The sequence below is a fragment of the Bos javanicus genome, chromosome 7, assembly GCF_032452875.1.
Source record: "Bos javanicus breed banteng chromosome 7, ARS-OSU_banteng_1.0, whole genome shotgun sequence".
NCBI classification, from domain to species: Eukaryota; Metazoa; Chordata; class Mammalia; order Artiodactyla; family Bovidae; genus Bos; species Bos javanicus.
Genome location: NC_083874.1, coordinates 93,950,273 through 93,978,071, shown reverse-complemented (window position 1 = coordinate 93,978,071; position 27,799 = coordinate 93,950,273). Strand labels below are relative to the sequence as shown.

The 27,799-nt window shown below is 37.1% G+C and overlaps 1 protein-coding gene across 10 annotated transcripts in view; it reads left to right on the top strand.

The window, feature by feature from the left end:
* MCTP1 (multiple C2 and transmembrane domain containing 1) overlaps positions 1-27,799 on the top strand; it is a 1,073,276-nt gene that overhangs the window by 171,975 nt on the left and 873,502 nt on the right. For 2 of the 10 annotated variants that reach the window (XM_061424406.1, XM_061424404.1), the window contains exon 1: positions 18,034-18,260. The exons of the other annotated variants lie outside the window; for them this stretch is intronic. In XM_061424406.1, the coding sequence (XP_061280390.1) occupies positions 18,204-18,260 (57 nt within the window). In that variant the 5' untranslated portion in view covers positions 18,034-18,203. Of the gene's footprint in view, positions 1-18,033; positions 18,261-27,799 lie in introns of those variants that run through there. 10 annotated transcript variants of the gene reach the window in all.

Sequence of the window (27,799 nt, the reverse complement as noted above, 5' to 3'; positions counted from 1 at the left end):
TCCCAAAGCAAATCAGTCATAGGTGTTTTAAATTCCTGGTCTGGTAATTCCAACACCCCTGATATATCTGAGCCTCCTTTCCACTCCTCATGTTTAAAATAGGCAGAAATAGGCTTTTGTTTTTGCTGATCTGTGTTCTGCAAACAGTCTTCTCCTAGATCTTGACATATCTGCTTCCTTCTCACCAATTAGCTTTCTGTTCAAGGCTTACCTTGTTGAAGTGACTGATCCTTCTCTGCCAACTCAAACTCTTCCCTCTCTTGTTAGTCACTCACTATCACATTAGCCTATTTCACTTTCTTCATATTTTTAGTAGTTAATATTATTTCTTCTCTTAAAGGTTTATTTTCTGTCTCTTCTCACTAGTACAGGACTGGCAAAAAGGAGGTACTCAATAAATATTTAAGGACATAATGTGTTAAACATTAGTTATTTGTAAGAGTTGGTATTATAGGCAATCTTTATATTTTTCAGAAATTTCCCAATATATAAAAATAAACATTGATTACCATTATAATCAGGGGAAATTATTAAAAATAATAAACCCTCATTCCTACTACATAGGTATGTTTGAACAATTATAATGCACATTCCATCTAAACACTATGAAAAAGCAAAATCATGATGGAATCACACAGCTGTGTAGCAGGGGCTCCTGGTAGAGCCATTTAGAACAATACTGTATAAATATATTTTTTTAATGTGATAGTCATTGATGGGTTGAAAGCTATCTTGAAAATTCAACTGATTCATTCTCTGCCCTATTCAATATTTATGAAAAGACTTAATAATTAAAATCCCACCCTTTGTAAGAAAAGATATTTCAGGCCTTGTATGGTGTTTCACTTTTGTTCCTGAAGTTCTGCTCCCATTTATTTCATGTAGCTCCCAAAGATGCTAAAAGCTTCTGTGCTTTAGCATGCTGCAAGAATAAGAGCTTCTTCCGTTTATGGAAACCCTTTTAAAGCAGGCACATTTTCTCAAGTAAATTTTGAACCAGCTCTTCTTTGCTTTTCTCCTTCTCACTTTCCTTTCTTGCTTCACCTGCACTCTGCGTCTGTCTTCCTTTTCCTTCTCTACTTCTAAGGCTGTCAGCAGGGCAAAAGCTGATGTAGCCTGTATTGATTCCTCTTAGAAGTTTCTCTGTTGGTACCAACTGAAGCTGTCTTGGTTGTAAGAGGTTTATTCCTTTTGTAAATGTTTAACTATACCTAACTGAACAAACAGTTGAGAATTCCTTTTTAGCCTACTCGAGAATGAAAAAGTTTGTTGGTGTCCACCAGTTCTAATGGGGTCATCAGTGTCCTCTTCAAGAAGTTGTTGACATACTTTACTTTTTTCCCTCCTGTAAACAGTTTCTCTCAAGAAGTCACAACATCCACAGTGGAAATATTGACTCTTGTGTGGCACAGATGGAACACTGGCATGTGCTTTTCTAATTTTGTTTTGCCAGAAGAGGTCACATTTTTAAATGTGTCTGTGTGTATGTCTTCACTGTCCTTACGTCAGCTTAGTTCTCACTCTTAGTCCCCATTCAGAGTGTCTGAGGTTCCCCTTCTTTAAGTGTGACCGTCTTTGCCTTGGAGACCTTGTCAAATTTTCAGGGCAAGGAACCCATAGAACTCTGTGCCTCCCTTTATTGCAAATCCACTGTCACCACTCCCCGACCACTCCACCAATGTGATATATCAATTAATTTCGTCACTGAGTTTAAATATAGGGAAAGTCAAATAGGGTCATTGGCTTCAGGCAGCCCCAATCCAGCATAATGTACAAAGAGCAGGGGCTACTGCTTACTTTCTGATCAGTTATCTTGATACAAGTATGTGACTGGCAGGAACAGAGTAAATATGAGAGATCAGGGCACCTTCTTTGCCCAATGGTAGCACTATAAAGTAGAGTGGTTTGGATGCAGTTATTTTCATAATTCCCTGAGTTCTCACTGCTCTACAAATAACCCAGCTGGGCGCTTCACTTCTGACCTTGCTATTCTGACCCTTGCTCTGTGGTCTTTTCCTCCTGACTTGGATGGTGTTCTTGGCTCCAGCAATGCCTGGAAGGTGTTCATCAAACCAAATAAAGAGAAACAGAAGCACCTCTGTATGCCAAACATCTTGAACTCCTTGGAGGAAATGCGTTATAAAAATCTAACATAAATAATAAAATAAAAAGTAGTCTGCTTGGTAAGAACTAATCAGTAAGAGGGAAAGCAAAAAAAAAAAAAAAAAAAGCTAATACCAAGATTTTTTTTACAAATAACTTGGGAGTGGTTGTGTGGTTATATTACAAAAAGAATAAAGGAATATTTAGAAAAAATATGTATAGTATATAGTATTAATGAAAAATTTAGAAATTCTTAAAAATGGTAAGGCAAATATTATACTTGAGATGTTGAGAATTGCTTATAATTCCATATTTTATATGATAAAGCAGAACTGTGTTTGAATTTATAGTTCAGTACTTATCAAAATCAGATTATTAAGGTTTAGGCAAAATAATGTATCATCTGCTTATGAAGAAACGTGTAGTGATTTTTCACACTATATCTTCTCAGTCTCAATTTATTTGCGTCAGGGATGTTTCTCAGTTTATATGTACAAACTATTTTAACATTCAAAAGTGAATTCTTTAAATTTTTTCCTTCAGTTTATTAAAGGGATATCGGTATTTTTAATTTGGTAATTCAGTGTTGCATAATTTACCTTATGAGTCAAGACTCCTTTATAGAGTCTATTAAAGTTCCAGGAATAAAACATTTCATTTATTGATTTACTTGGGAATTATTTAATGTTTTTATAAAGTTAAATAAACCATTCATGATCTTGAGGGGATTACTGGCATAGAGATCAAATTGGAAAAAAAGATAAAAGTTCTGGGGTATAACTTGATCAGCTTTATCTTATAGAAAATTCATGTGGGATGAGCAGAAATAGAAGACAGCAGGCAAGGAAAACAGTAAGAGGCTGCCCCGGTTGTAGTTTTATGTATAACACTACCCCAAAGCTTAAAGACTGAAGACAGCATCAGCCATATATTTTGTTCATCAATGCATACATTGGGCAGGGTGTGGTAAGATCAGATTGTCTCTGCTCCATGCATATCACTTAACTGAGGACTAGAGGACCTTCTTTCAAGATGGTTTATTCCAATATCTAGAAAGTTGGTGCTGGCCATTGTCGGGAAGCTCAGCTGCAGCGATAGCCCTAGTTTTTCTCCATATGGGCGTCTGTATGGGGTACTTGCCCTTCTTGTGGTATGGTGACTGGATTCTAAGAGCAAGCCCAGGAGAGAACCAGATGGTCCCTTACCAGCTTTTATGACCTACTCTCAGAAGTCACATGGCATCACATCTGCTGTAGTCACAGTCTTGCTGAAGGTCAAGGAATCCCTCATCACCTGCTGATGGGAGGCGTGTCAGTCACATTGTGAGAAAAGCATGTGTGAAGGGAGATTTTTTTGTGTGCCTCTTTGGAAAATACAGTCTTCTGTAATCTACCATGCACCTACAACTCACATCGTCTTCATATGCCAAATATACTTTTATTCCCCAAGACCCTCAAATCTAAACACCCACTAATTATTTGTCATTTAAGGTCCTGGTGAAGGTCAGACTGTTTCAGTGTAGTTCTTTTAGCACAGCTGTTAAATCTGAGGAACTGTGAACATAAAAGGCAAGCTGTCTGCTCCACCATTTTCTACTCTCTTCTCTTTCTTTAAGCTTTATCAATGTGTGATTGACAAATAGAAATTATATGTATTTAATGGTGTAGAATATGATATTTTGATGCATGTATACATTTAAAATGATATCACAATCAAACTAATTAAACACATCAGTCACCTCATATAGTTACTTGTCTTGCATGTGGTAAGAACATTTAAGATTTACTTTTTAAGCAAATTTCAAATATACAATATAGTATTAGAAACTATAGTTACCATGCTGTACACTAGATTCCCAGAACTTATTTATCTTGTATAAGTGAAACTTTGTGTGCTTTAACCAACATTTCCCCATTACTCCCACTCCCCACTATAGCCAATTTTCAATAGCAAGACAGACATAGATAAACTGCTATAGACACATCTAAAGAGGAGAAAGCAAGAAGCATGTAGTAGTAACCACCCCATAGCAATTAAGAAACTTAGCTAGGCTTATGCTGCCAGGTTCTTCATTAAATTTTCTTCATTAAAGTATATTCCTACTGCTGGCAGCTGTCTTGTCCAGCTCTTTGTGTGTGTGTGTGTTTGTCTGCTTTTGGAATCAGAGTAATGTTAGCTTTGTAGAAGTATTCTTTCTTCTTCAATTTTTGCAATAGTTTGAGAAGGCTAAGTGTTAACACACACACCCACACACAAAAAAAATGTTTGGTAGAACTCACCTGTGAAGCCATCTGTCCTGGATTCTTTCTGTTGGGAGTTCTTTTTATTGCTGATTCAATTGATTCAATTTTGTTACTGATAATTAATCTCTTCATATTTCCTCTTTCTGTTTCAGTCTTGGGAGACTGTACATTTCTAGGGATTTATCCATTTCTTCTAGGTTTCCATTTTGTTGGTGTGTAATCATTCACAGCAATCTCTTATGATTCCTCTGTTTCTGTGGTGTTAGTTGTAACTTTTCTTCTTTCATTTTTGATTTTATTTCTTTATCTGGATGAATTTGGCCTAAGATTTACCAATTTTGCTTATCTTTTCAAAGAACCAGTTCTTAGATTCATTGATCTTTTCTGTTTTTTTTACTCTATTTCTGCTCTTATCTTTATGATTTCTTTTCTTCTACTAACTTTGGCTTTTGTTCTTCTTTTTCTAGTTTATTTAAGTGTAAGTTTAGATTGTTTATTTAATATTTTTTTCTTTTTTCCTGAGGTAAGTTTATATCACTGTAAACTTCCCTGTTAGAACTGCTTTTGCTGCATTCCAAAGATTTTGGACCATTGTATTTTCATTTTCATTTGTCTCTAGATATTTTTTTATTTTCTCTTTGATTTATTCGATGACCCTTTGCTTGTTTAGTAGCATATTGTTTAGCCTTCAATTGTTTGTGTTATTTGCAGTTTTTTTCTTGTTCTAGTCTCATATTTGGTGATTGCGAAGGATGCTTGATATGATTTCAGTCTTCTTAAATTTATTGAGACTTGTTTCATGTCCTAGCATGTGACCTATCCTAGAGAATTTTCCATGTGCATTTGAAAAGAGTGTGTATTCTGCTGCCTTTGCAAGAAATGTAAATATATTTCTATTAAGTCCATATGATTTGATGTGTTATTTAAGGTCAGCGTTTCCTTGTTGACTTTCTGTCTGGATGATGTATGACTTCCTGTCCATTGATATGAGATATTATAGTTCCCTAATACTGTGTTACTGTCAGTCTCTCCCTTTATACCTGCTAATATTTGCTTTATGTATTGAGGTGCTTCTGTGTTGGCTGCACATACATTTATAGTTGTTACATCTTCTTCTTGGATTGATCCCTTGATCATAATGTAATGTCCTTCTTTGTCTTTGTCACAGTGTTTGTTTTAAAGTCTGTTTTGTCTGATGTTGGTGTTAATATCCCACATTTCCTTTCATTTCCATTTGCTTGGGAGACACTTTTTCATTCCCTCACTTTCAGTTTGTGTCTTTAGATTGGAAGTGAGTCTTGTATAGCAGCATGTACTTGGGTTTTGGATTTTTACCCATTCAGCCACTTTATGTCTTTTGAATGGAGCATTTAGTCTATTTACATTTAAAGTATTTATTGATGGGTATATACTTATTGCCATTTATTAATTATTTTCTGGGTGTTTTGTAGTTCTGTTTTTATTCTTTTGTTCTTTTGCTTTCTTCACTTGTGATTTAATAACTACCTTCAGTGTTATATTTTAATTCCTTTCTATTTGTATGTGTGTGTCTATTCTAGATTTTTAGACTGTGGTTACCATTACGTTCATATATAGCAGTCTCTATATATAAATGATTACTTTAAGTTGATGATCTCTTAAGTTCAAACTCATTCCAACAACCTGTATTTTTACTCATCACCCCCATTTTTAATGTTTTTGACATCATATTTTACATCTCTTTGTTTTGTGTATTCCTTAATTACTAATTGTGGATATAGATGATTTTAGTTTTGTTTTTTAACCAGTTAATCAACTACCTGTACTGCATATTTGCTTTTACCAATGATATTTTACCTTTTGTGATTTTTATATTTCTAGTTGTGATCTTTTCTGCTTAGAGAAGTCCCCTTAACATTTCTTGCATATCTAATTTATTGGTGCTGAACTCTTTTAGCTTTTGCTTGTCTATGAAATTTATGTCTCCTCCAGGTCTGAATGATAACCTTGCCAGGTAGAGTATCCTTTGTTGTAGATTTTTTCCCTTTCATCACTTTGATACACTCACTTCCTGTGGCCTGGAAAGTTCCTGCTAAAAAGTCAGCTGAATGTCTTACGGAAATTCTCTTGCATGTAACTAGTTGCTTTCCTTTTCCAGTTTTTAAGATTCTCTCCTTGTCTTTAATTTTTGCAATTAATATTGTAAGTTTTCTTGGGTTCATCTTATTTGGGACCCCATGCAGTGATTATCACCATCTGCAGTGATTTTGGAGCCCCCCAAAATAAAGTCTCTCACTGTTTTCATTGTTTCCCCATCTATTTGCCATGAAGTGATGGGACCAGATGCCATGATCTTTGTTTTTTGAATGTTGAGTTTTAAGCCAGCTTTTTCACTCTCCTCTTTCACTTTCATCAAGAAGCTCTTTAGCTCCTCTTCACTTTCTGCTATAAGGGTGGTGTCATCTGCACATCTGAGGTTATTGATATTTCTCCCAGCAGTCTTGATTCTGGCTTGTGCTTCATCCAGCTAGGCTTTTCGCATGATGTACCCTGGATCTAAGTTAAAAAAGCAGGGTAACAATATACAGCCTTGACGTACTCCTTTCCCAATTTTTAACCAGTCTGTTGTTCTATGTCTGGTTCTAACTGTTGCTTCTTGACCTGCATACAAGTTTCTCAGGAGGCAGGTAAGGTGGTCTGGTATTCCCATCTCTTGAAGAATTTTGCACAGTTTGTTGTGATCCACACCATCAAAGGCTTTGCCACAGTCACTAAATCAGAAATAGATATTTTTCTGGAACTCTCTTGCTTTTTCTATGATCCAACAGATGTTGGCAATTTGATCTCTGGTTCCTCTGCCTCTTCTAAATCTAGATTGAACATCTGCAAGTTCTCAGTTCATGTACTGTTGAAGCCTAGCTTGGAGAATTTTGAGTATTATTTGCTAGTGTGTGAAACAAGTGCAATTGTATGATAGTTTGAACATTCTTTGCCATTGCCTTTCCTTGGGATTGGAATGGAAACTGACCTTTTCCAGTCTTGTGGCCACTGCTGAGTTTTCCAAAGTTGCTGGCATATTGAGTGCAGCACTTTCACAGCATCATCTTTTAGAATTTGAAATAGCTCAACTGGAATTCCATCACCTCCACTAGCTTTGTTCGTAGTGATGCTTCCTAAGGCTAACTTAACTTTGCACGCCAGAATGTCTGGCTCTAGGTGAATGATCACACCATCATGGTTATCTGGGTCATGAAGATCTTTTCTGTAAAGTTTTTCTGTGTATTCTTGTCACCTCTTCTTAATATCTTCTGCTTCTGTTAGGTCCATACCATTTCTGTCCTTAATTGTGCCCATCTTTGCATGAAATATTCCTTTGGTATCTCTAATTTTCTTGAAGAGATCTCTAGTCTTTCCCATTCTGTTGTTTTCCTCTATTTCTTTGCATTGATCGCTGAGGAAGGCTTTCTTATCTCTTCTTACTATTCTTTGGAACTCTTTATTTAGATGGATGTATCTTTCCTTTTCTCCTTTGCCTTTTGCTTGTGTTTAACTTGGGTCATTTTCTCTACCTGGTCTTCCAGTTCACTGATCCATTGCTTTCTATCATCTAACCTACTGTTGATTCCTTATAGTGTATTTTTCATTTGTTATTGTATTCCTCATCTGTTCAGACCTTCTTTATACTTTTTAACTTTATGTTAAACTTCTCATATCTTCCAGTTTATTGAGAATCTCTATTATTATTACATGGAACTCTTCATGAAATAAGTGGCTTATCTCCACCTTGGTTTTTTTTTCCCCCCTGAGGTTTTGTCTTGGTACTTCCTTTGGAACATATTCCTCTGTCATCATTTTCATTGCTTCTCTGGTTTATCCTCTGACTTGTCTCTATGTATTCAGTAGGTCATTTATATTTCCTGATCCTGGAGAAGTGGCCTTACGTAGGAGATGTAGTCTGGTTGCACATTCCTGTCTCTCACCAGATCTATATGTGTTGGGGGTACTGCCTGTATGGGCTGCCTGGGCCCTTCTGTTGTGTCAGGGCTGACTGCTGTTGGTGTGCAAGCAGGCAGGGCTGGCCCTCAGCCTGGTTGGCTGTGACAGCTGCTGCATGCAGTGGCTGCTTACCTGCTGGTAAGCGGGGCCAGATCCCAGTGCATCCGGCTCTGCAGCCTTGGAGTAGATAATCCTGGGCTGGTTCTGACTTGTTGGTAGGAAGGGCTGGGTCCTTGGGTGGCTAGCTGTGGAGGCTGGGGAATCCCCTGGTGCTGCCCTGATAGAGTACTCAGATTTTTAAAACCTGCTCTTTGAAGAACCATGGAATCTTGCCTCAAAAATTACCTTGAAATTCCTAAAACTGTTTTATGAAATGGAGACAGTGCAAGGAAGAATGGCAGAAGAACCAGAATGAAAGAGAAATACGAAGGGGCCCAGGTGAGGGGCCTGAGTGTGGGGTGTGTTGAGAATTCTGAGGCATAAACCTAGGCAAGCAGTAATGTTAGGGGAGTAAGCTATGCTTTGATGACCAGACAACCTGAATTGTGTAAGTTAAGATGGTTGGAGTGTTGCAGAGAATAGAGAACTAAAATAAAGAAAGCTTTGTAGTACTGTTTCTTTTTGTTGAGTGCCAGTTCAGAAGAATGCTATGTCTCTCAAGATGACAGGTTCTGGAATGAGTTTATTAACTTAGTCAAACAGTAAAGACCATAAGGGAATGAAACAGATCTCACACTTAAGCAGATCTTCTGAATTCAGGATTGAGTTAACATTTTAGACCGTGTCTAAGAGGGTCTAAATTGGACTGTTTTAGTGGTATAGGAACCAATGAAGGCCTTTTCTCACTACTTATGTAGTTTCCTTCACATTTACTGCATGAGTCAGAAGGTGTTATTTTTATCAAATCAATTCCAAAGTATTATTTTTAATAAAAGTCGGCAATTTATGAATTTGAAAGTTCCATTTTAAGTTTAACAGAAAGTTTGGTTTCAAGTAGGATGTATCCACATCAATTTCCTTATGTTCAATGCACTTCTATTCTGAAATTAAGCTTGTTCAATATCTAAGGAAAAAAATGACCTTTAAATTAAACTCTGGAATATTTGCTCATCTAAGATTTCTCAAAGGTATTCCTATTTTTACTTCCCAGGATTGATAAATGCAGAAATAAAAAGTATTCCTTTAATTTCTTCTGCATAGTGAGGGGGGGGGAAAGTGTAGAATTAAATTTGTCACCTTCCTTGGATATGTCTCCTAAGAATAATTGTATCTAGGCCTCTAGTATTTTATGGTGGTTACTTGCTTCATAATTTTCAGATATAGAAGAATTACAGTTTTTCTAATTGGTATATAATAAAGAGAAATGATATGGCATAAATTTTTTGATCTTGTTTTTATACCTATCCTTCTGAAAAATTGCACTTACAGTAGTATAGAAATTAACATTTGAAATTGAAATTGAAATCTTCATCATTTCTTCCAAGGGAACATTGTAAAAGTACCACAAGACTGAAAGCATGGACTCTGGAGCGAGACTGCCTGTGTTTGAATCCTGGTTCAGCCACCTACTAGCTGGATAATCTTGGGCAGGTTACTTAACTTCTCTTTGCCTCAGTGTCCATATCAGAACAGGAGTATTTCCGTGCCCACTTCACACTGTTATTTTCAGAAAGAAATTAGTTAGTATTGGTAAAGTGCTTAGAACGGTGCCCAGCATATAAGTACATAGTGCATGTTTGGTGTTAAAAATGATGAAGTGAAATAAAGTATACAGGCAACAGAGTGCAGTGTTTAAGGGTGTGGATTCTAATCCCAGCTCCTCTACTTGTTACCTGTGTAAATGTGGTCAGGTTGCTTAACTTCCTTAAGCCTCTGTTTCCTCCATTGTAAAATAATTCCTGAAGATAGTATTAGCTTCTCAGAGTTTCTGAGGATTAAACGGGATGGTCTTTAGCAAGCACGTAGCGCAATATCTGTTTCCCAGCACCGATGGATACAAATAAGTGTTATCATTTCTGTGCATACTCTGTCTGTGTTCTTGGGTTTTTTCTCTTTGATTCTCCACTTTACACTCCTAGGTCATTTCTGGACCTTCATAGGACCAGATAGGGATTCTCTGAAAGGTGTGGCGATGAGGGCAGAGTGAGGATAAGGGTGGTTGTAAGATAAATTACTTAAGCTCCCATGAGGCCTTGCAGGGTGGACTTGTGTTAGGGTATTTGTCGCTCTCTGTGGTCTGGCCCAAGACTTTATGGGCCCAGAAACCAGAGCTGTCAGCAGTTCTGGAGCCCGTCTGTCCCCTAGAGCTGGGCTTCTATTAACAAAGCTCATATGATTGATGTACAGAATCAGAACGCCAATGTTTCCCTTTACAACGAGAAGTGAAACTGCTGGGGTGTGGTGGCTCGTGTTCCCACCCAAGTGCTTTTTGTGCCTGGAGACAGGCCACCTCTCTAACCAGGCTGCCAACTTACTAACTTTTATATTGGGAGACATAGCTCCTGCGTAGATCCTCAGGTCCCTCAGCTTTCCAGCAAGTTCTCCCTGAAGTCATGTAAACAGGATACCAAATTCTAATCAGAAAGTAACGTAATGGAAAGTAGCACATGGAGTCAGAAGACAGCTGGTTCTCAGACTTATAGGTTTAATGGAATTAAAGGCAGATTTATAATAAAAAGGGGCATGCCACTAGCCCAGAGCACCCTATCCCAGCATTTGAGTGATCATGGACTATGCTTACTTCTGAGGTTGCTTTGTACCTGTTTCATGGTCTAGACTGTCCTCCTATTGGCAGAATCAGTATAGAGCATGGTCATATCTGAGAATCTGAGACTGGCACATCAGTGGACACATATGGCCTTTGAAAGCTTTAGTTTGTCTCGTACTATATAAAGGTGAAGATTTAAAATTCAGGAGTATTCACGTAACTTAAAAAATTGGAAAAAATATTTGAAAAGTCCAGAGATCTATCCTTCCTGGACCCTTCCTCTATCTTTCCTGGACCCTTCCCACGTGAGGTCTATTCTCTGGAGCCGAGTAGAGACTATCCCCTGTAGGTGAGGCTTTGGTGCTGCCTTTCAGTCCCATCTGCCAGGTCCCTACCGGGGCCATGACATTGACTCGCATTCCCCACTGGTAACGTGCATGCCTCGAAGCATTTGAATTCGTATCGTTCTGACAGTTAAACTTCCCTTTCTTATTTATGTGCTCTGACCTTCTGTATTTTTATTTCAAAGGTTTATTCTCAAATGGTAGTCTTATTTTCTCATTTCCAGATTCATTTTAATGTCGGCCCCCCAAATAGCTAATTGCAAACACATTTGAGTTTGTAAGTCCTAGAGGTCACTAGGAAGATAGAAGACTCGAGTGTAAAGCTCATGGCTTCAAGAAAGTGGATATCCTGAATCTCTCCCCAGGAAATAGGTGACGCTGCCTGCCTGCCTTCTCTGTTTCTAGATGGAGAGTCCTTTCTTCCTCCTGGGTGAAGAAATTAACTACTCTTATATTCTATACTTTTTAAAATGCTCTAGATATTTGCATTGAAAGAAAAATAATAGCAACATTATATTTACAAAAGTGATAAATATGGATGCTTGGTTTACAGATGTATTTATGATGGAATTTCTTTAAGAAATAAGATTATTTTTAGCTTCAATATTATAAACTATTAATAATCAGATATAGGAAGCTTTGCCATTTGTTATGATTCTTAAGAATTGCAGGCTTTTTGGTAACTGTCTCTGATGAATTCAGGAAAATGTCATTATATAATTGGATTATTGATTGTGAAAAGAAATTAGCTTTCCCAAGGAAGCATATTTCTTTTCCCAATGAATAACCTGCCCCTTAATTCCTACTAATCTTCTAAATAGGATTAATTTATGAGTGATCTATTTGGAAAAATAGATTTGCTTGAGAAAAGAGAAATGTCAGTTGCAGATCTTTCTATATCTCACAGGTCTGTACTACTACAAATTTAACTACTTGGTATTTTGAATAATCCTTAGGGTGCAAGGTAATAACATATTCTCTTCTCTCTGCTTCATAGCATCTTGTATAGATCTCTTATAATAACAGTTACTCCATCTTAATTAAACTCCTAAATTAAATAATGAATTACCACCATCTCTAGCACATGGTTATTTCTCCGTTTCATCATCATCATCTACTTGTAAGTTTCTTTCCTCAATTAGACTTCCTATTTCTTGATTATAAGGATTACTTCAAGTGTGTTCTCTCTCAAAGATTGCTTCAAGTGTGTTCTCTCTAACACAATGTGGGCACATAGCAGATACTCAGCAATTGATGAACTGAACTCATTGGAAATAGGAGTTCTTCTCAGATCCCTTTTAGATGTGCATTCTGACATTATTGTTGGGAATGCTTCAGGAAGAATGGCTGAATTTTCACCATTCTTTTGACTCAAGAAATATAGATAAGTAACTGAAAAACAATAAAGTTTTAAATTAAAGAAGCATAAAATTTAAAAATAATAAACCACTAAAAGTATTATAAACAATGATAAAACAAGCTACACTCTGAAAAGTAATTTCTGTGGTTTATATAATGGACAAAAGAGTTGAACTGTAGTATATGAAGACCTCCCAGTAAGTAAAAGAAAAACAACCTATTAGGGAAGAGGCCAATAATAATTAGATCAGATGCTCAACTTCAGCAGTAATTAGGGAAACCAAAATTAAAACCCTGAGATTCTATACCCGTCACAAACAAATGACAAAAATGTCAGAGTCTGGAATATCAGTACTGAGGAGATAGTAGGAATCTAGAGTAAGAAAGACTCTTGTACATTGCTGGCTGAGTTGTAAATTGTCGAATTATGTTGGGATCCAGTTTGACAGTTTCCAGTAAAGGTGCAGCTGTGCATATCCAATGACTCTACAATTCTGTCCCCTCTTATTACAATCCTGTCCACCTCTAGAGAAGTTCTTGCACATGTACAAGAATTAGAGTAGCTTAATAGTAGCAATAGGGACTTCCTTGGTCCCTATAGTTGGGACCAGTGGTTGGGACTCTGTGCCTCCAATGCAGGGGGTGCAAGTAATGACCTCTGGTTGAGGAACTAAGATCCCACATGAAATCATTTTTAAAATTAAGAAAAATAGTAGAAATACATTAGAGATAACCTAAATCTACCAATAGGGGAACGGTTGTATGAATTGGAATGCTATAGAGCAATTAAAAAGATTATATTATATAGAACTATTAATACATAAAACTTCAAGATAATGCTAAGCAAAAAAATAAAACTAAAAATTAAAGCATCTACATGTCATGCTACAATTTTATGAAGCTTAAAACATGCAAACAAGTATCTTATTTATGGATAAACACATGTTTGATGGAAATATAGAAAAGATGCATGGGAATGATAAAAGATAATCCTATAGAGTGTTTACCTAAGGAGGAAATGGTGTAGGCAGGAGCATATGGTGGCTTTAATTGTATCTGAAATGTTTTATTTCTTCCAGGAAATCTGAAGCAAATTTTGCATTATGTTAAGGTTTTCAAGAGAGTCAACAGACTCTGTAGGAGGTTTAAGGTATCAGGATAAGTAGGCTTTGAGAATAAAATAGAGCAGTATACTCACTGCCTGGCAAACGCATCAATGTGTCAGCACTATGTAAATTCCAATCCTGGTTAGCTTTACTAAACTTGAAAAGGGCCTGACTCCTGTCTCAGACTGAGTACCATTAGCTGTGTGATTTTTAAGGAAGGAATACTGTGGAAACCCAGGGGAATACAAAAGCGTGGGTGGGACCTAAGATAATGTGAAGATTTTTGAGGACTTGATCGAGCCAGAAAAAAACAACCAACCAACCAAGGTTTAGATTTTGTACTGGAGTGGGTAGTCATTTCCCTTCTCAGGGGATCTTCCCAACCCAGGGATCAAACCCAGGTCTTCCACATTGCAGCCAGATTCTTTACCATTTCAGCCACCGGAGAAGCCCCAGTTAGGAAAGCAATTCTGCCCAATTCAGAGACCAGGAACCTTTCACTGAGCAAATAATAGGCCAGTTTATTTACAGTGATCCAAGACTAACTAAATTAATGTAAGGCATATTATTATGAATATTTGGCTGTCAATATGTTGACAGTTGAATAAATCAAAGCTATATTTTTATGAAGTCAATAAAAGAACTTTCAGGAAGCCGAGAAAAAAAAATCAAAGACCTTAGCTGATCTCAGAAGGTGCACTGGAGGGCCTCTTGTAGCTTGCTGTGGGTTCCTGTCTCTCTCTGCCCTCTCGTTGTCTCTCTCTTGACATATCTCCTAGCCACACTGAAAAATTAGATAATGCATAAGTTTGGACTGATGAAGAATGGAGAGAGTGGTAGAGAAAAGCACTCTCATTTCTGTTACTTTGCTTTAAAAAAAAAAGTAAGAGTAGTCCATTTAGAGTAGGAATAATGTAGTAGAGAAATATAAAATATCAAACTTATTTCATTTTAAAGAGTAGCATGTTCTTTTCAGTTTACCTAAGGGGTATATAAATTCACTTTCATTTTATGAGTTTCATGCAATAGGTAATAAACAAAGTGAAATGACTGGCTTTCTCCTTGTCCTCCCCAGTCACTCTCTTATTTCACATCTATTTTCCTAGACATAACCATTTGTCCACAGTTGGTGTGCAGTCATCCTGGTCCTTTTCTGTTACTTTGTATGTAAAAATTTATGTACCCATAACTGGGATAATGTATTTTTCTGAAACATGTTATTTCCATTGAATGTCTCTTAGGGAGTTCGCATGTCAGTGCATCCCAGTTCAGTTCAGTTCAGTTGCTCTGCTGCTGCTGCTAAGTCGCTTCAGTCGTGTCTGACTCTGTGTGACCGCCATGAATTGCAGCACGCCAGGCCTCCCTGTCCATCACCAACTCCCAGAGTTCACTCAAACTCATGTCCATCGAGTCAGTGATGCCATCCAGCCATCTCATCCTCTGTCGTCCCCTTCTCCTCCTGCCCCCAATCCCTCCCAGCATCAGCGTCTTTTCCAATGAGTCAACTCTTCGCATGAGGTGGCCAAAGTACTGGAGTTTCAGCTTTAGCATCACTGCACTGAGATAACATTAAAAAAAAAATTAGCTACATAATGTTCCTTAGTATACTTAACTCATTATTTAACACTTCAACTCCTCACAGCCTATTGCAGAGTTTCTGGTTTTTTACTACTACGAAAAATTCTGCAGTGAATATTCCAGTACATCCATCATTACCGCAAAGGGCAAATGTGATTTAATGAATGGCAAGATCTAGGAACTACAGTAACATTGTCCAGAATTTTCTTTTCTCATCTTTGTTATTTTTCTTGGGTTGGCCTCATTTTCAGACAACCTTACTTTGTGTGGTAGCAAATAATGTCAACCAGCAGTTCCACACTTACCTTCTATTGACTTTATAGCCTCTCTGTCAATATCAGCAGAAGTGCAGGGGTTGGCTCTTGCTTCAGTGGCTTGGGTCCTGTGTCCATTCTTGACCCTGTCACTGTAGTTCTGTGGATAATTTATACCAATCAGTCAAGCCTGCGTCACGTGCCCACTTGTGGGGCTGGGTCAGCATAGTATAAACCACACGGATTGATAAGGAGGGTGGAATGGGTGGTTTGCTAGATAAAAATCAGGATTATGATACTAGAAGGAGAAGGTATGTGTGCTGCTCAGGCAAATATATAATTGTCACTACAAATGTCTCATAGATAGTGTTTTTTTTTTATATTTTTGTGAGTAGAAGATAGACTTACTAATGGTATCCAGATTTATGTCATAGGACCAGAGGATTCTTATAAGTATCATTCCAAATCTTTGCCAGAGTAATGAAGAAACAAGTCTGTTATTTATATTTAATATTATATGTGAAAAGAAAACACATTATAGATTAAGGATCATTAATACCATGAAAGAGAGCTTGTTTTTCAGTTCAGGAAAGTGTTACTGAATGTATTTGCTAAATATTCAGTGATAATGATAGATTGTATCAATGACATAATAGGTACCTAGTCTTGAAACACATTTGTCAATACTCTATTGCCAACCCTAGGACACGACTGAGCGACTTTACTTTCACTTTTCACTTTCATGCATTGGAGAAGGAAATGGCAACCCACTCCAGTGTTCTTGCCTGGAGAATCCCAGGGACGGGGGAGCCTGGTGGGCTGCCGTCTATGGGGTCGCACAGAATCGGACACGACTGAAGCAATGTAGCAGCAGCAGCAGTGCAGGTTCTATATTTTATTTACTCATTTATTAGACAAAGTTTATTAAATTCTGCTATGGACTGGTCACCATGCCAGGGGCTGGGAATAAAATACTGACTACAACAAGTTCCCTGCTCTCGGGTTTCTTTCATTCTTGTTAGGGGCCACAGACTATCAATAAGTAAATAAACAAAGAAGACAATTCCAGGTTGTGATTTAGCATGAAGGAAATATAAAGAACATGAGATGAAAAGTAACTGGGGAAGGTCATTTCAGATAAGGTGGTAAAGGAAGCCTTCCCTGAAGAGACAACATTTGAACTGCAACCTGAGGACTGAGAATGAACCCCAAATTCTAGACCTATGTTATGCAATGTGGTAGCCACTAGCCATGTGTTAGCCATTGTGTATGCAAATATAGCTAGCTCAGATTAAAATGTACTATAAATGTAAAATAGACTTTAGCTCCCCAAGGCTAGTACAGACATTGTAATTAATTTTATATTGATTATAGATTAAAATGATATTATTTTAGATATATTAGGATAAACATTATTAAAATTAAGTTTACATGGTACTTTTCCCTTTTATAATATTAAAATGTTTAAAATTACATATGTGACTCATTTTATCTTTCTGTTGAACAGTCCTGGTCTACTTGCTATTTGATATGCATGTTTTCATCTTTTTGTTCTTGCTGATGGCAGTTGAATTTATGTGGTAGACTCTCCTCCAAGGATCTAAGTCTATAATTATTGACTGAAATGTCCAAATATAATAATTCAACGTGTGATCAAATTTAATACAGCTCAGAGTTAAGATGTCTTGGATGGTGGGGAAAGCAGAGAACATTGCCACAGTTGCTAGAGCAGCTCTCTCATTAGTCATGTTCCTGTGGAAATGTTTGAGAAAAAGATAAAGGAAGACTCTGAGTTGGAGAGGTAGGCAGAGCTAGCAGTGCAAGGTAACGACAGCGTAGGACAGGATTTCTGTGGAAATCAGCGACAGCAAGCCACAAAGCTCTATTTCCATTCTCCACTTGGTGAAGAAGATTCTATTGTGTTCTGTGGAATTGCCACTTCTTGAATATTAAAGTCAGAGTTTGACTCTATACTGTTTGCACCGATGAAATGTTAGTGAAACTCTTTTTATATCTCTGTCAGAGCGATGTTGGCGAGTTCACACACATTTAATAACATTACATGAATTCATTGCCGAGAGTAAGCAGGGTCGTTTTTCTCTGAGCCATGCTGTTATTCAAATTTCCATTTGTGGTCTGTGCCATAGGGAAGAAGTTGATGATTTTGAAAACGCATGTCTGATTTAGCAGGGGAAAATTTTCAATTTTAGTTTGTAAACATTTGAGACCCCCAAATGTGATGTTTGTTATGTAATCTAACAGTTTTGCGGGGGGAAACTCGATCCCTACTGGTTTGAGAGAGAGTTGAGTCATATCCTGTGAATGTGAAGCAACGGTATTTAAACATCACGGGTTCCTCTTACTTTCATTCTAAGTCGCTGCTGTTCAGAGCAGCAAGTGTTCTCTGCAAAGAGGCTGCTACTAGCCCTGAGAGGAGTACAGCCTTTCTTGCTGGGATTCAGTAACGAAAGCCAAGTCTGAGGATGCAGTTCTGTCACTGGAGTGAAAGATGTTTTGTTTATTTCTAATCAACTATGCTGTATAGCTGCAAGCTGAAAGGTGCCTGTAATCTGCCAGTTATTTGTAATAAGGTAAGTGTTATATTTTGATTTACTCACTGTACTGTGGCAGCCTTGAATTAACGTGGCTGTTATAGAATGTGATCATGCCTCAGAAAATGCCTTCTCGCAGGATCTTAAAGGTGGCTTGGAGATTCTTGTGCAAATAATTTTGAATTTATGATACAGCCCACTTGTGAGAAACTTAATAGATTGATATTGCTTGCATGATAGTTTTTAATGATCAATATAGTGCCTGAGATGTGAAAACATTGTAGTAGCTTTGTATTGTTTTTAAGGATTAAGTAGTACCAGAATCATTGTTTTTCTTCTTGCTACCCTGTCATCTTGGTTAAAGGTAAAATGTAAATGCATAAAATTCCTATGATTATATTTGGATTTTATTCAAAATAATGATAGCTCAATAAGTGTATTTCTCCATTACAAAAAAAGTGGTCTTAGTGATTTTTAGAAAGTTGAAAAGTAGTGTCTCTTGCTTTGACTTTTTATTTAAGTGAAAGGCCATTATTTTTAAACTTCTCATCCATTTGTTTCAAATTGTATATGAGTTTATTATCATAAGTCTGTCTCCTGAGCTGTTGTTGGAGACACTCATATATATATTGTATGGATGGAGAAATCTGTGGATTAGAGAAGTGGACAAGAGGTTTGCTTTTGAAATTCTTGAAGATTGCTGAGGAAGGTGGGTATGGAAAACAGGAATGTTGTCTTGGTTTTTTATTGATTAAAGAAATGGTATCAAATCAGAGCTAAGGTGTATCTGGTATCATATCACTCTGGATAGTCATATTTAAGGCATTTGAATTCTTCTGAAGTAGAAAAGGTTAATTTGATTGTGAGAGCTACAGCTGTGAATTTGTGAGATGTTGATGAAGGGATTTTCTATCTTTAGTGACAGTTGGCATTAGAATACTTTTTCTTCTTAATTGACCCACTGTCATGCTTAGAGATTATTTCATTTCTATTCAAAATTATGCCCACTGCAAAATTGCTAGACTCTAACTACAACTTGGAGGTTATTTTCCATTAGATATATACATTTAATAACTCATGTTTTGCAAAGGCTGAAGTGAAGGCATGAAATTTTCCTCTTCTGTGAAGAGGAAATTAAAATTAGTTTAGCTTCCAAATATTTAAAGGCAGTATTCTGAATTAGAAAAGGAAAACTTCAAAGAAAATGACTTAGCACTCTGTGAGCTTTGGAGACCTTGCATAGTGAAAAGGCACATATCCCAAAATATGAGAACGCAAGAGGTTATAAATAGAGCAACCTGATGTTTGATATGTAGAAAACTCTGCTTTTATGCCTGGACAAGGGTGGAGCTGTTCTGTTAAGCATTCTCCTTGAGACTGTTTCCTTATGCTATATGTGAATTAGGAAATGTCAATAAAGCGATAGAGTGTAATAATCTACATCAAGACAAAAGCATATCTATTTACAATTGACACTGTTTCTGATTCTTAAATCTGGATTATAATGCCCATGCAAACTGTTATTGTGAATGAAAACTCAGGCTGATGAAATACTGTAAAACTCAAGTTTTGATAATATGCTCTGTTACAAATGTAGACTTAATTTTAATGACACTGTACAGCCAACTGGTAATTACCTGATTAGATTGCTTCTCCTCCTTCCTCTCTGTTGCCCTCATCCTTTGGCTGTTTTCCTGCTCCTTTGCACATCCAAGATGAGTGTGGGTAATGGGCAGAGAGAGAGGAGGAAAGTGAACAGACCAAACAGGGTCCCGTCTCTCTTTCTCACCTCTCATAATGGTTCTGGTGGGGAGCGAGGTCAGAAAGAGGTTAGATTTAATGGCAAAAATAAGTCTTTTAGATTTCAATTATTTAGGAAATTCCTTGACCTTTGAGACAAAGAATAATTGGGAGCATGGTTGGGACAAATTTATATACCTTACAGAATTATTGCAAAGAGGTAGTATCACATCTGTTGTATAATTTTAACTATAATGTTTTATAGATGTTTCTGTGGAATTGTTTTTGTGTCTTCTTGAAGGAAAAGCACTGACAAGATATCAGAGATACTCAGAATTCCACTCTGGATTCAGACCATTTATTTTCAGAAATGAGGGTCTCCTTTTTCTCTTATTTTGTAAACTATTTTACTTGTGAATTTCTAGCTTATATAAAAATAGTATGCAAAGGTAAGCTCCAAAAATAAAAATAAAAACCTAATTTTACCTAAACCTCAGTGCCGTTGGAAAATTTCAAATAGCTAAAGAAAAAGATACTTACCAAGTGGCAATTACATCTTGTCTTTAATCTAAAATCAACACCCAGTTAGGGGCTACATTAGCAGAAGCACATAACATAAAATTTTAAATATTTTTCTTTATAAGTAAAGCTTTGTCTGAAGGGTTCAGGGTGAGAAACTACAGAGTAGGAAGAAATTATTTTATAGAGTACTTTTTCTGACTCCTGAAAACTAAATCTTTCTGTGTTATGCTTTACATCTTAGAGTCTCTAGTGAATCCTACTGGATAGCAAAAGCAGCACATTCACTGGGAAAAATAAATAGTGATCGCTGTCCTGCCTACTTCTGAAAATCTGTTATGAGGGTCACATCTACTTCTGAAAATCACATGAGACTTTGTGAGAAAGCACTTGTGAACTCGACAGAACTTGTAAATATCACTATCACCGAATAAGATATACAGAGTTACATAGATATTTGGAGGTGAACTTAGAGGTGTTTATCTTCTTACTTCAGAAAGAAGGGAATTAGGTCCAGAATGCTTAAGGAAAGTGCCTAACTTCACTCAACTAGTGCCTAAACCTGGATCTTTTTATCTCCTCAGTTAGCTAGAAATTGATCACAAGATTAGCTGTTTCCTGCTGTTAAGAGTGTTTCTGGGTTTTTATAAAGATAAATACTATTTGCAGCATTGGTGCACATCCTTATAGGAAACTATCCTTGCAGAGTGTTTCACAGAAGACATATTGCCCTGTCTACAAGTTTTGTGGGCTGAGAATTCTCGTTGGCTCTAGTTTAACGGAGCACAAATTTGTGGAGTGAAAATCAAACTACAGCATCTGACTCTTGCGATCTCTTAGCGATTGCCACAGTAGAAGTGTCCAGGCTCTTCTCTGGAGAGTTGAATCATAAAAGTAAACATGTGAAATGAATGGGGGCTTGATTTTGTAGCTTTTAAAACTGCAGATAGTATGGTAGATTGTTCTGATGCTTGTTGAAAGTGGCTAGTAAAAAAGAGATTCTTCCAAAGGTTACCCTTAAAAAGAGATTAGGAAAATTAAAAAGAACAAATTAACTTCCATTCATTTCTGTTAGAATTGATCTGGCTCTTTTACATTTATGGAACACTATTTTTCAGAGAGATGAGATGGGAGAACAATGACTTTTCATAATTATAAAAGTTAATGACATATATCCTATGATGCTAATGAACAAATTAGAGTCATAAAGAAAAAAATTTTTAAAGCCTCTTAACACTAAAATTAGAAGACAGGTTAATTAAAAGGTTTCTTGTGTTGGTGGTATTAATAAGGTTTATATCTAATTCCTAAGAATTCAAAATAGGGTAACCATTTCCTTTAATAAAAAATGTGCCTCTCGTGAAAAGTATATACTATAATCTTCATTTCCTGTGTTCTAATTTATACCTTCAATAAATAAGTGGAATTTAACATCATGCAATCTTGCGAACAGATCCTAGCTCTGCTTTGTAATAAAATTCAAGTGTACCTTGATTGCAAGAACTGCATAAATCTATAACTGGTAGGAGATAAAGGAAAACTGATTTGAAAAGACCTTGATGCTGGGAAAGATGGAAGGCAGGAGGAGAAGGGGACGACAGAGGATGAGATGGTTGGATGGCATCACCGACTCAATGGACATGAGTTTGAGTGAACTCCAGGAGTTGGTGATGGACAGGGAGGCCTGGCATGTTGCAATCCATGGGGTCACAAAGAGTCGGACACGACTGAGCAACTGAACTGAACTGATGAATAGTTTAAAAACTTCACTAAACATTAGTGTGGTGAGATTGTGTGTGATCTGAGGGACAGAGCTCTGGGCTGTAGGGTGGGTAGTGGGAGAAGCAGTATTTTTTTGTACCCTTGATACCTCCTGTGGTTTTGGAACTGACAAGGAAGCCCGTGTCTTCTTTTGATTTTGTTTTCTTATCTACAAAGTTGACAACACATGTCCATGCTAGATGACAGTCCCACACACCCTATAGGGACTTTGTAAATACTGGTTACTCACCCTATGAACATCAAGGTGGGTGAAGCACTTCCAGGTCAATCACAGAGTCCATAGAGGTACCAGTGTCGTTAAGTACCAAGTGCTGGGCTTAGTTGCTCGGTCATGTCTGATTCTTTGTGACCCAATGGAGATTGCCAGGCTCCTCTGTCCTTGGGGATTCTCCAGGTAAGAATTCTGGAGTGGGTTTCCATGTCCTCTTTCAGGGGTTCTTTCCAACCCAGGGATCAAATCCAGGTCTCCCACATTGCAGGCAGATTCTTTACCATCTGAGCTATCAGGGAAACCCATGATTACTAGAGTGGGCAGTCTATCCATTCTCCAGGGGATCTTCTTGACCCAGGAAGTGAACCAGGGTCTCCTGCATTGCAGGTGGATTCTTTACCAGCTGCGCTACCAGGGAAGACTGTTTGTGCCAAGGTTGGTAATGAATACCCCCTTGAGAGATACCCAAGTAGAAAAGCTTCAGAGATGGTTTATTGGGTTTTAATTCCATCTTAATTCATTGAGGTACTCAAATTAGTCACTTTGTCTCCCTTTACTTGAGTCATTTCACTAGTGGGATGGATTAGTAATATTCCTTCACGGCAATTTACTGCATACCCAAATGTAACAAAACAAATTTCAAATTCTGCTCTCCACAAGTGTTTCTAAGATGAAAATAGCAATAATGGCTAACAAGTAAGTCAGTCTCTATAATATATTTTAATGAATTGTCTTAATTTATTTCTTAAAAGTACCTTATGGGATTTGGGCACTATTATTATTGTTCCCTTTCACAGGTGAAGAAACTGAAATATAAATTAGGTGACTTATCCCAACAATCACCCAAATGGTATTATAATGATCAGAGTTGAACCTAGGTAGTCAGGCTTCAGAGCCAAGATTCTTTATGTTCTATGCTGCCTCCAGTTAGATTAGCTTGATCCCAGTAATATGAAGTGACTGCTATAAAGTACTACAGAAAGGAAAACAAATCTTTTAAATGTTACTACATTTAATTATTTTGATGACTCCAGCATTCTCACTTGTGGTGAAACCCAGGCCTTTATGAATCAGAAATAAACTGAAGTTATTTGGGAATTCATAGCGAATGAGGCTAGTAATAATGCAAAATGCATTGGGAATGAACAGACATAATCAGTCCTTCTAGGGAATCTAGTCTTGGGTGCTGTGAAAAGATTTCATATTTTTGAGAGAGAAACAACTTTCAATGCACACATTGTCAGCAGTCCTAGGAAAGCTCCTGGAAATTTGTGTGTTTTGAGGGAGAATTAATGTCATGTCCCCTTTTCTTTGTCAACTCTAAGAATTCCTGATAAAAGCCATTTGTGGGAAGGAGCATATTGAGTGAATAGTGGAAGGATTTTAGGTCTGTTATGTGACTACATCCATTTTGATCTGCCTTCTCCAAAGATTCCACAAGTTATGCTTGAAATTCTTGGGTAATTTTCTTTTTAAAAAAATTTATTTTTAATTGAAGGATAATTACTTTACAATATTGCATTGGTTTCTGCCATACATCACTGTGAATCAGTCATAGGTACACAGATGGCCCCTCCGGGCCCTTCCCACCCATCTAGGTTGCAACAGAGCCCTGGTTTGGGTTGCCTGAGTCATGCAGCAAATTCCCACTGGCATCTGTTTTACATATGGTACTGTATATGTTTCCATGCTACTCTCTGCGTCCATCCCACCCTTTCCTCCCCCAACCCCATGTCCATAAGACTGTTCTCTGTCTGTGTCTCTATTGCTTCCCTGCAAATAGGTTCGTCAGTACCATATTTCTAGATTCCATATATATACTTTAATATATGGTATTTGTGTTTCTCTTTCTGACTTTCTTCATCTGTATGATAGGTTCTAGTTCATCCACCTCATGAGAACTGACTCATATGTGTTCCATTTTATGGCTGAGTAATAGTCCATTGTCTGTATGTACCGCAGCTTCTTTATCCCTTCATCTGTCGATGGGCATCCAGGTTGCTTCCGTGTCCTAGCTATTGCAAATAGTGCTGCAGTGAACATTAGGGTACCTGTGTCTTTTTCAATTTTGGTTTCCTCAGGGTACATGCCTAGTAGTGGGATTTCTGGGTTGTATGGTAGTTTTATTCCTAGTTTGTAAAGGACTCTCCATACTGTCTTCCGTAATGGCTCTATCACTTTACATTCTCTTGGGTAATGTTCAAACCCTCGTGTTTCCTTAAGTCTCAAAGACAAGAACTTGCTTCAGGATGCTTTGTACCCTCAGTGCTCGCACAGTGCTTAGCACACTATGAGCCTTCAGGAAGGATGCCTAGCAAGTTGGCTGGCCAGCTGGATGGATGGATGAATGGATAGACAATGGGAATGAACGGGCACATCCAGATCTGCTCCAAGTCATGACTCATGTACCTAGACTGAATTGGGATCAGCCTATTACTGAACGTGTGAGCGCAAGGGAATGAAATGTTAAATGTAAAAGCATTTAGTTCAGTTCATCTCATACTTCATCATCTGATGGTTTTCAATATAAAACTGACATATCTAGAAATCATTTCTTGCCACAAGCTTTTCCCACTGCATCATGTTAGAGATTCTTTAATTACACTATGGAACCATAGTTGGTTTACTTCCTTAATTCAAAAGTTAATTGATACAGATATATACATACATAATTGACAAGTGTTACACATGTGCATAGAGAGAAATAATAAAAGGTCAAAATAAATGTGAACAGCCAAATTAATGGGAATTGTCAGAATTTGACTATTTTAAAATTTATTGTGGAAGGCAATAAAAAATTCAGAAGAAACAATTGAAGCAGCATTTCAAAGGAAAGAAAGGTATTCTTTAAAATAAATTTAAAATATAGACTTCTTTCAGTCTTAGAACTGAAACTTGGTTTTTCCACAAAATTTCATTAGAGAGCTCAAATAAGAGGTCTGGTAACCAAGGTTTGTTTGGCATAATCAGTCAATTTTAAAGGATTGTTTCCAAAATGAGAATGGTGACTAAGGGCTTGGGTTAGGAAATGCTGCAGATTTTGAGAAAAGGTATTAAGGTCATTCTTGTTTCAAGTTTTCCAGTGGGGAAAACACAGAGAAAACATTCCTGTAAAAGCATCTGTTCAAAAATAAAATATATACAAGTTTTAGACAATGGGAGCAACTCTATTGCAAAAATTACACATTTATCCTTGACCCAAAGCAGTCATTAAAAACAAAACATTAAAAAAAAGAAAAAAGAAAAACATCCCAATCAGCAAGAAATTATTGGATAAATATTCTTTTCCCTGGTCCTAAACACCATAGCACATGTTCACTATTCAAAGATGTTCTAATTTTTTGTGTCCAGGTGTCTGGTACTATTTGAATTTCATTTGAGTCCTGTGGCTCACTGTTTTCTCAAGAACCATCTTGCTTACAAATAGTATGTTCCGTGTCAGCAATCAGTGGCAAGGGTTACCCTGCTCAACAGTGGACTGCCTTTTACATCACAGAGTCTGGCCCTCGGTTTCAACATTCTTCCAATGAAGGATTCACCTTGTAGCCTCGCTCACATTTTCCAAAGACTAGGAACATTTTTTAAGACAGAACTCTTGACTTGTTTTTTTTCTTATCAATTCAGTGGTTGCTATGAATATTTAAATCAATTCTGAAACAATTACTTCCAAGTTTATCTGGCCACACTGTCTCGAAAGCTTTTGCTAAGCCCATGCCTGGAGTTTGAGAAATGTTTATGCTATTGATAGAGAGACAACACACACACACACACACACACACACACACACACAATGAGGTTAATCAGTTAGATAGTTAATTAATGAATGATGAATTAATTAGTGACTATCTCATGGTAAATGTGTACTCTAAATTGTTAATAGCTATAAGGAATCATTAATACACCAGACATAAGAAGACTCTAGCCTTATTATCTGTTTTAAATCATTGACAAATAGCACAGAATATTGACATTCAAGAGTTTTTGAAAAGGATATTGCAGTTCCAAAGATATCCAGATTACTACCAGGAAGTCACTAATATCAACAGGGAATATGACTTCTTAGGTCATATGACTTTCAAGAGACAGTATTAAGGTGGTTATTGTTTCAACCTTTCCAAGGGAGTAAAAAATAGAAAATTTTCCTGTAAAAATATTTGAACAAGTGAAACTAAATAGGGTAAAAAATATATGGAAATTTGAGACGAGAGAAGCAAATGTTTTAGAAAAATAGTTTTGTTCATGGGTCCTACATGGTGATGCAGAGAGTAGAGGTCCCATATGGGTGATTTTTATATAACAGACACGAATATGACTTTTTAAGAAATCAACTAATGTCTTAAAGGGCTTCCCTTGTGGTTCAGCTGGTAAAGAATCTGCCTGCAATATGGGAGATCTGGGTTCCATCCCTGGGTTGGGAAGATCCCCTGGAGAAGGGAAAGGCTACCCACTCAATATTCTGGCCTGGAGAATTCCATCACAGAGTAGGACTCGACTGAGTGACTTTCACATGTACATGTACAATGTCTTAAAACTATTATTTGCTACATTAAAATATATATCTAATTGTACTCTGAGATCTTCCTCATCATGTCTGTTATTTTTTGTATGTTTTCATGAAAGACTGCTATTGCATTTTACAATTTTAATTGAAGGTTTTTTTTTAAACAAAAATTAAGGTCAAAGTTAATGAAAAGCTAAATAGCAGTTTTATCTAAAAAATACAATATTATTTTATTTAATAAGTCAAATAAGTTCAATATAGTGTGCCAGCGGTAAAATTTCTGGTTTCTTCCTTTACCTGAGCAGCATGTAATTCATATTGACAGCTTCTGGAATTAGAAGGTGCCTTAAGATAGACTAGCTCAACTCCTTATATTTTCAAATGAGGAATATTCTGGCACGAGTAAATTAAATGACTTTTCCGAGATTATATACACCCAACTCACAACAGAGTCAAGCTGAACCTGGGGTTCTCACATGCAACAATGCAGTCTTTTTACTCTCTTAGTCACTGAGAGCATCATTTTCTGAACTTAGTATTCAAATGCTGCATGGGATTTTCACTTCATCTTTAAATCGCTCAGTCGCGTCTGACTCTTTGCAACCCCATGGACTATACAGTCCATGAAATTCTCCAGGCCGGAATACTGAAGTGGGTAGTCTTTCCCTTCTCCAGGGGATCTTCCCCAACCCAGGGATCAAACCCAGGTCTCCCGCATTGCAGGAGGTTCTTTACCAGCTGAGCCACAAAGGGAAGCCCAAGAATACTGGAGTGGGTAGCCTATCCCTTTTCCAGTGGATCTTCCTGACCCAGGAGTCAAACCAG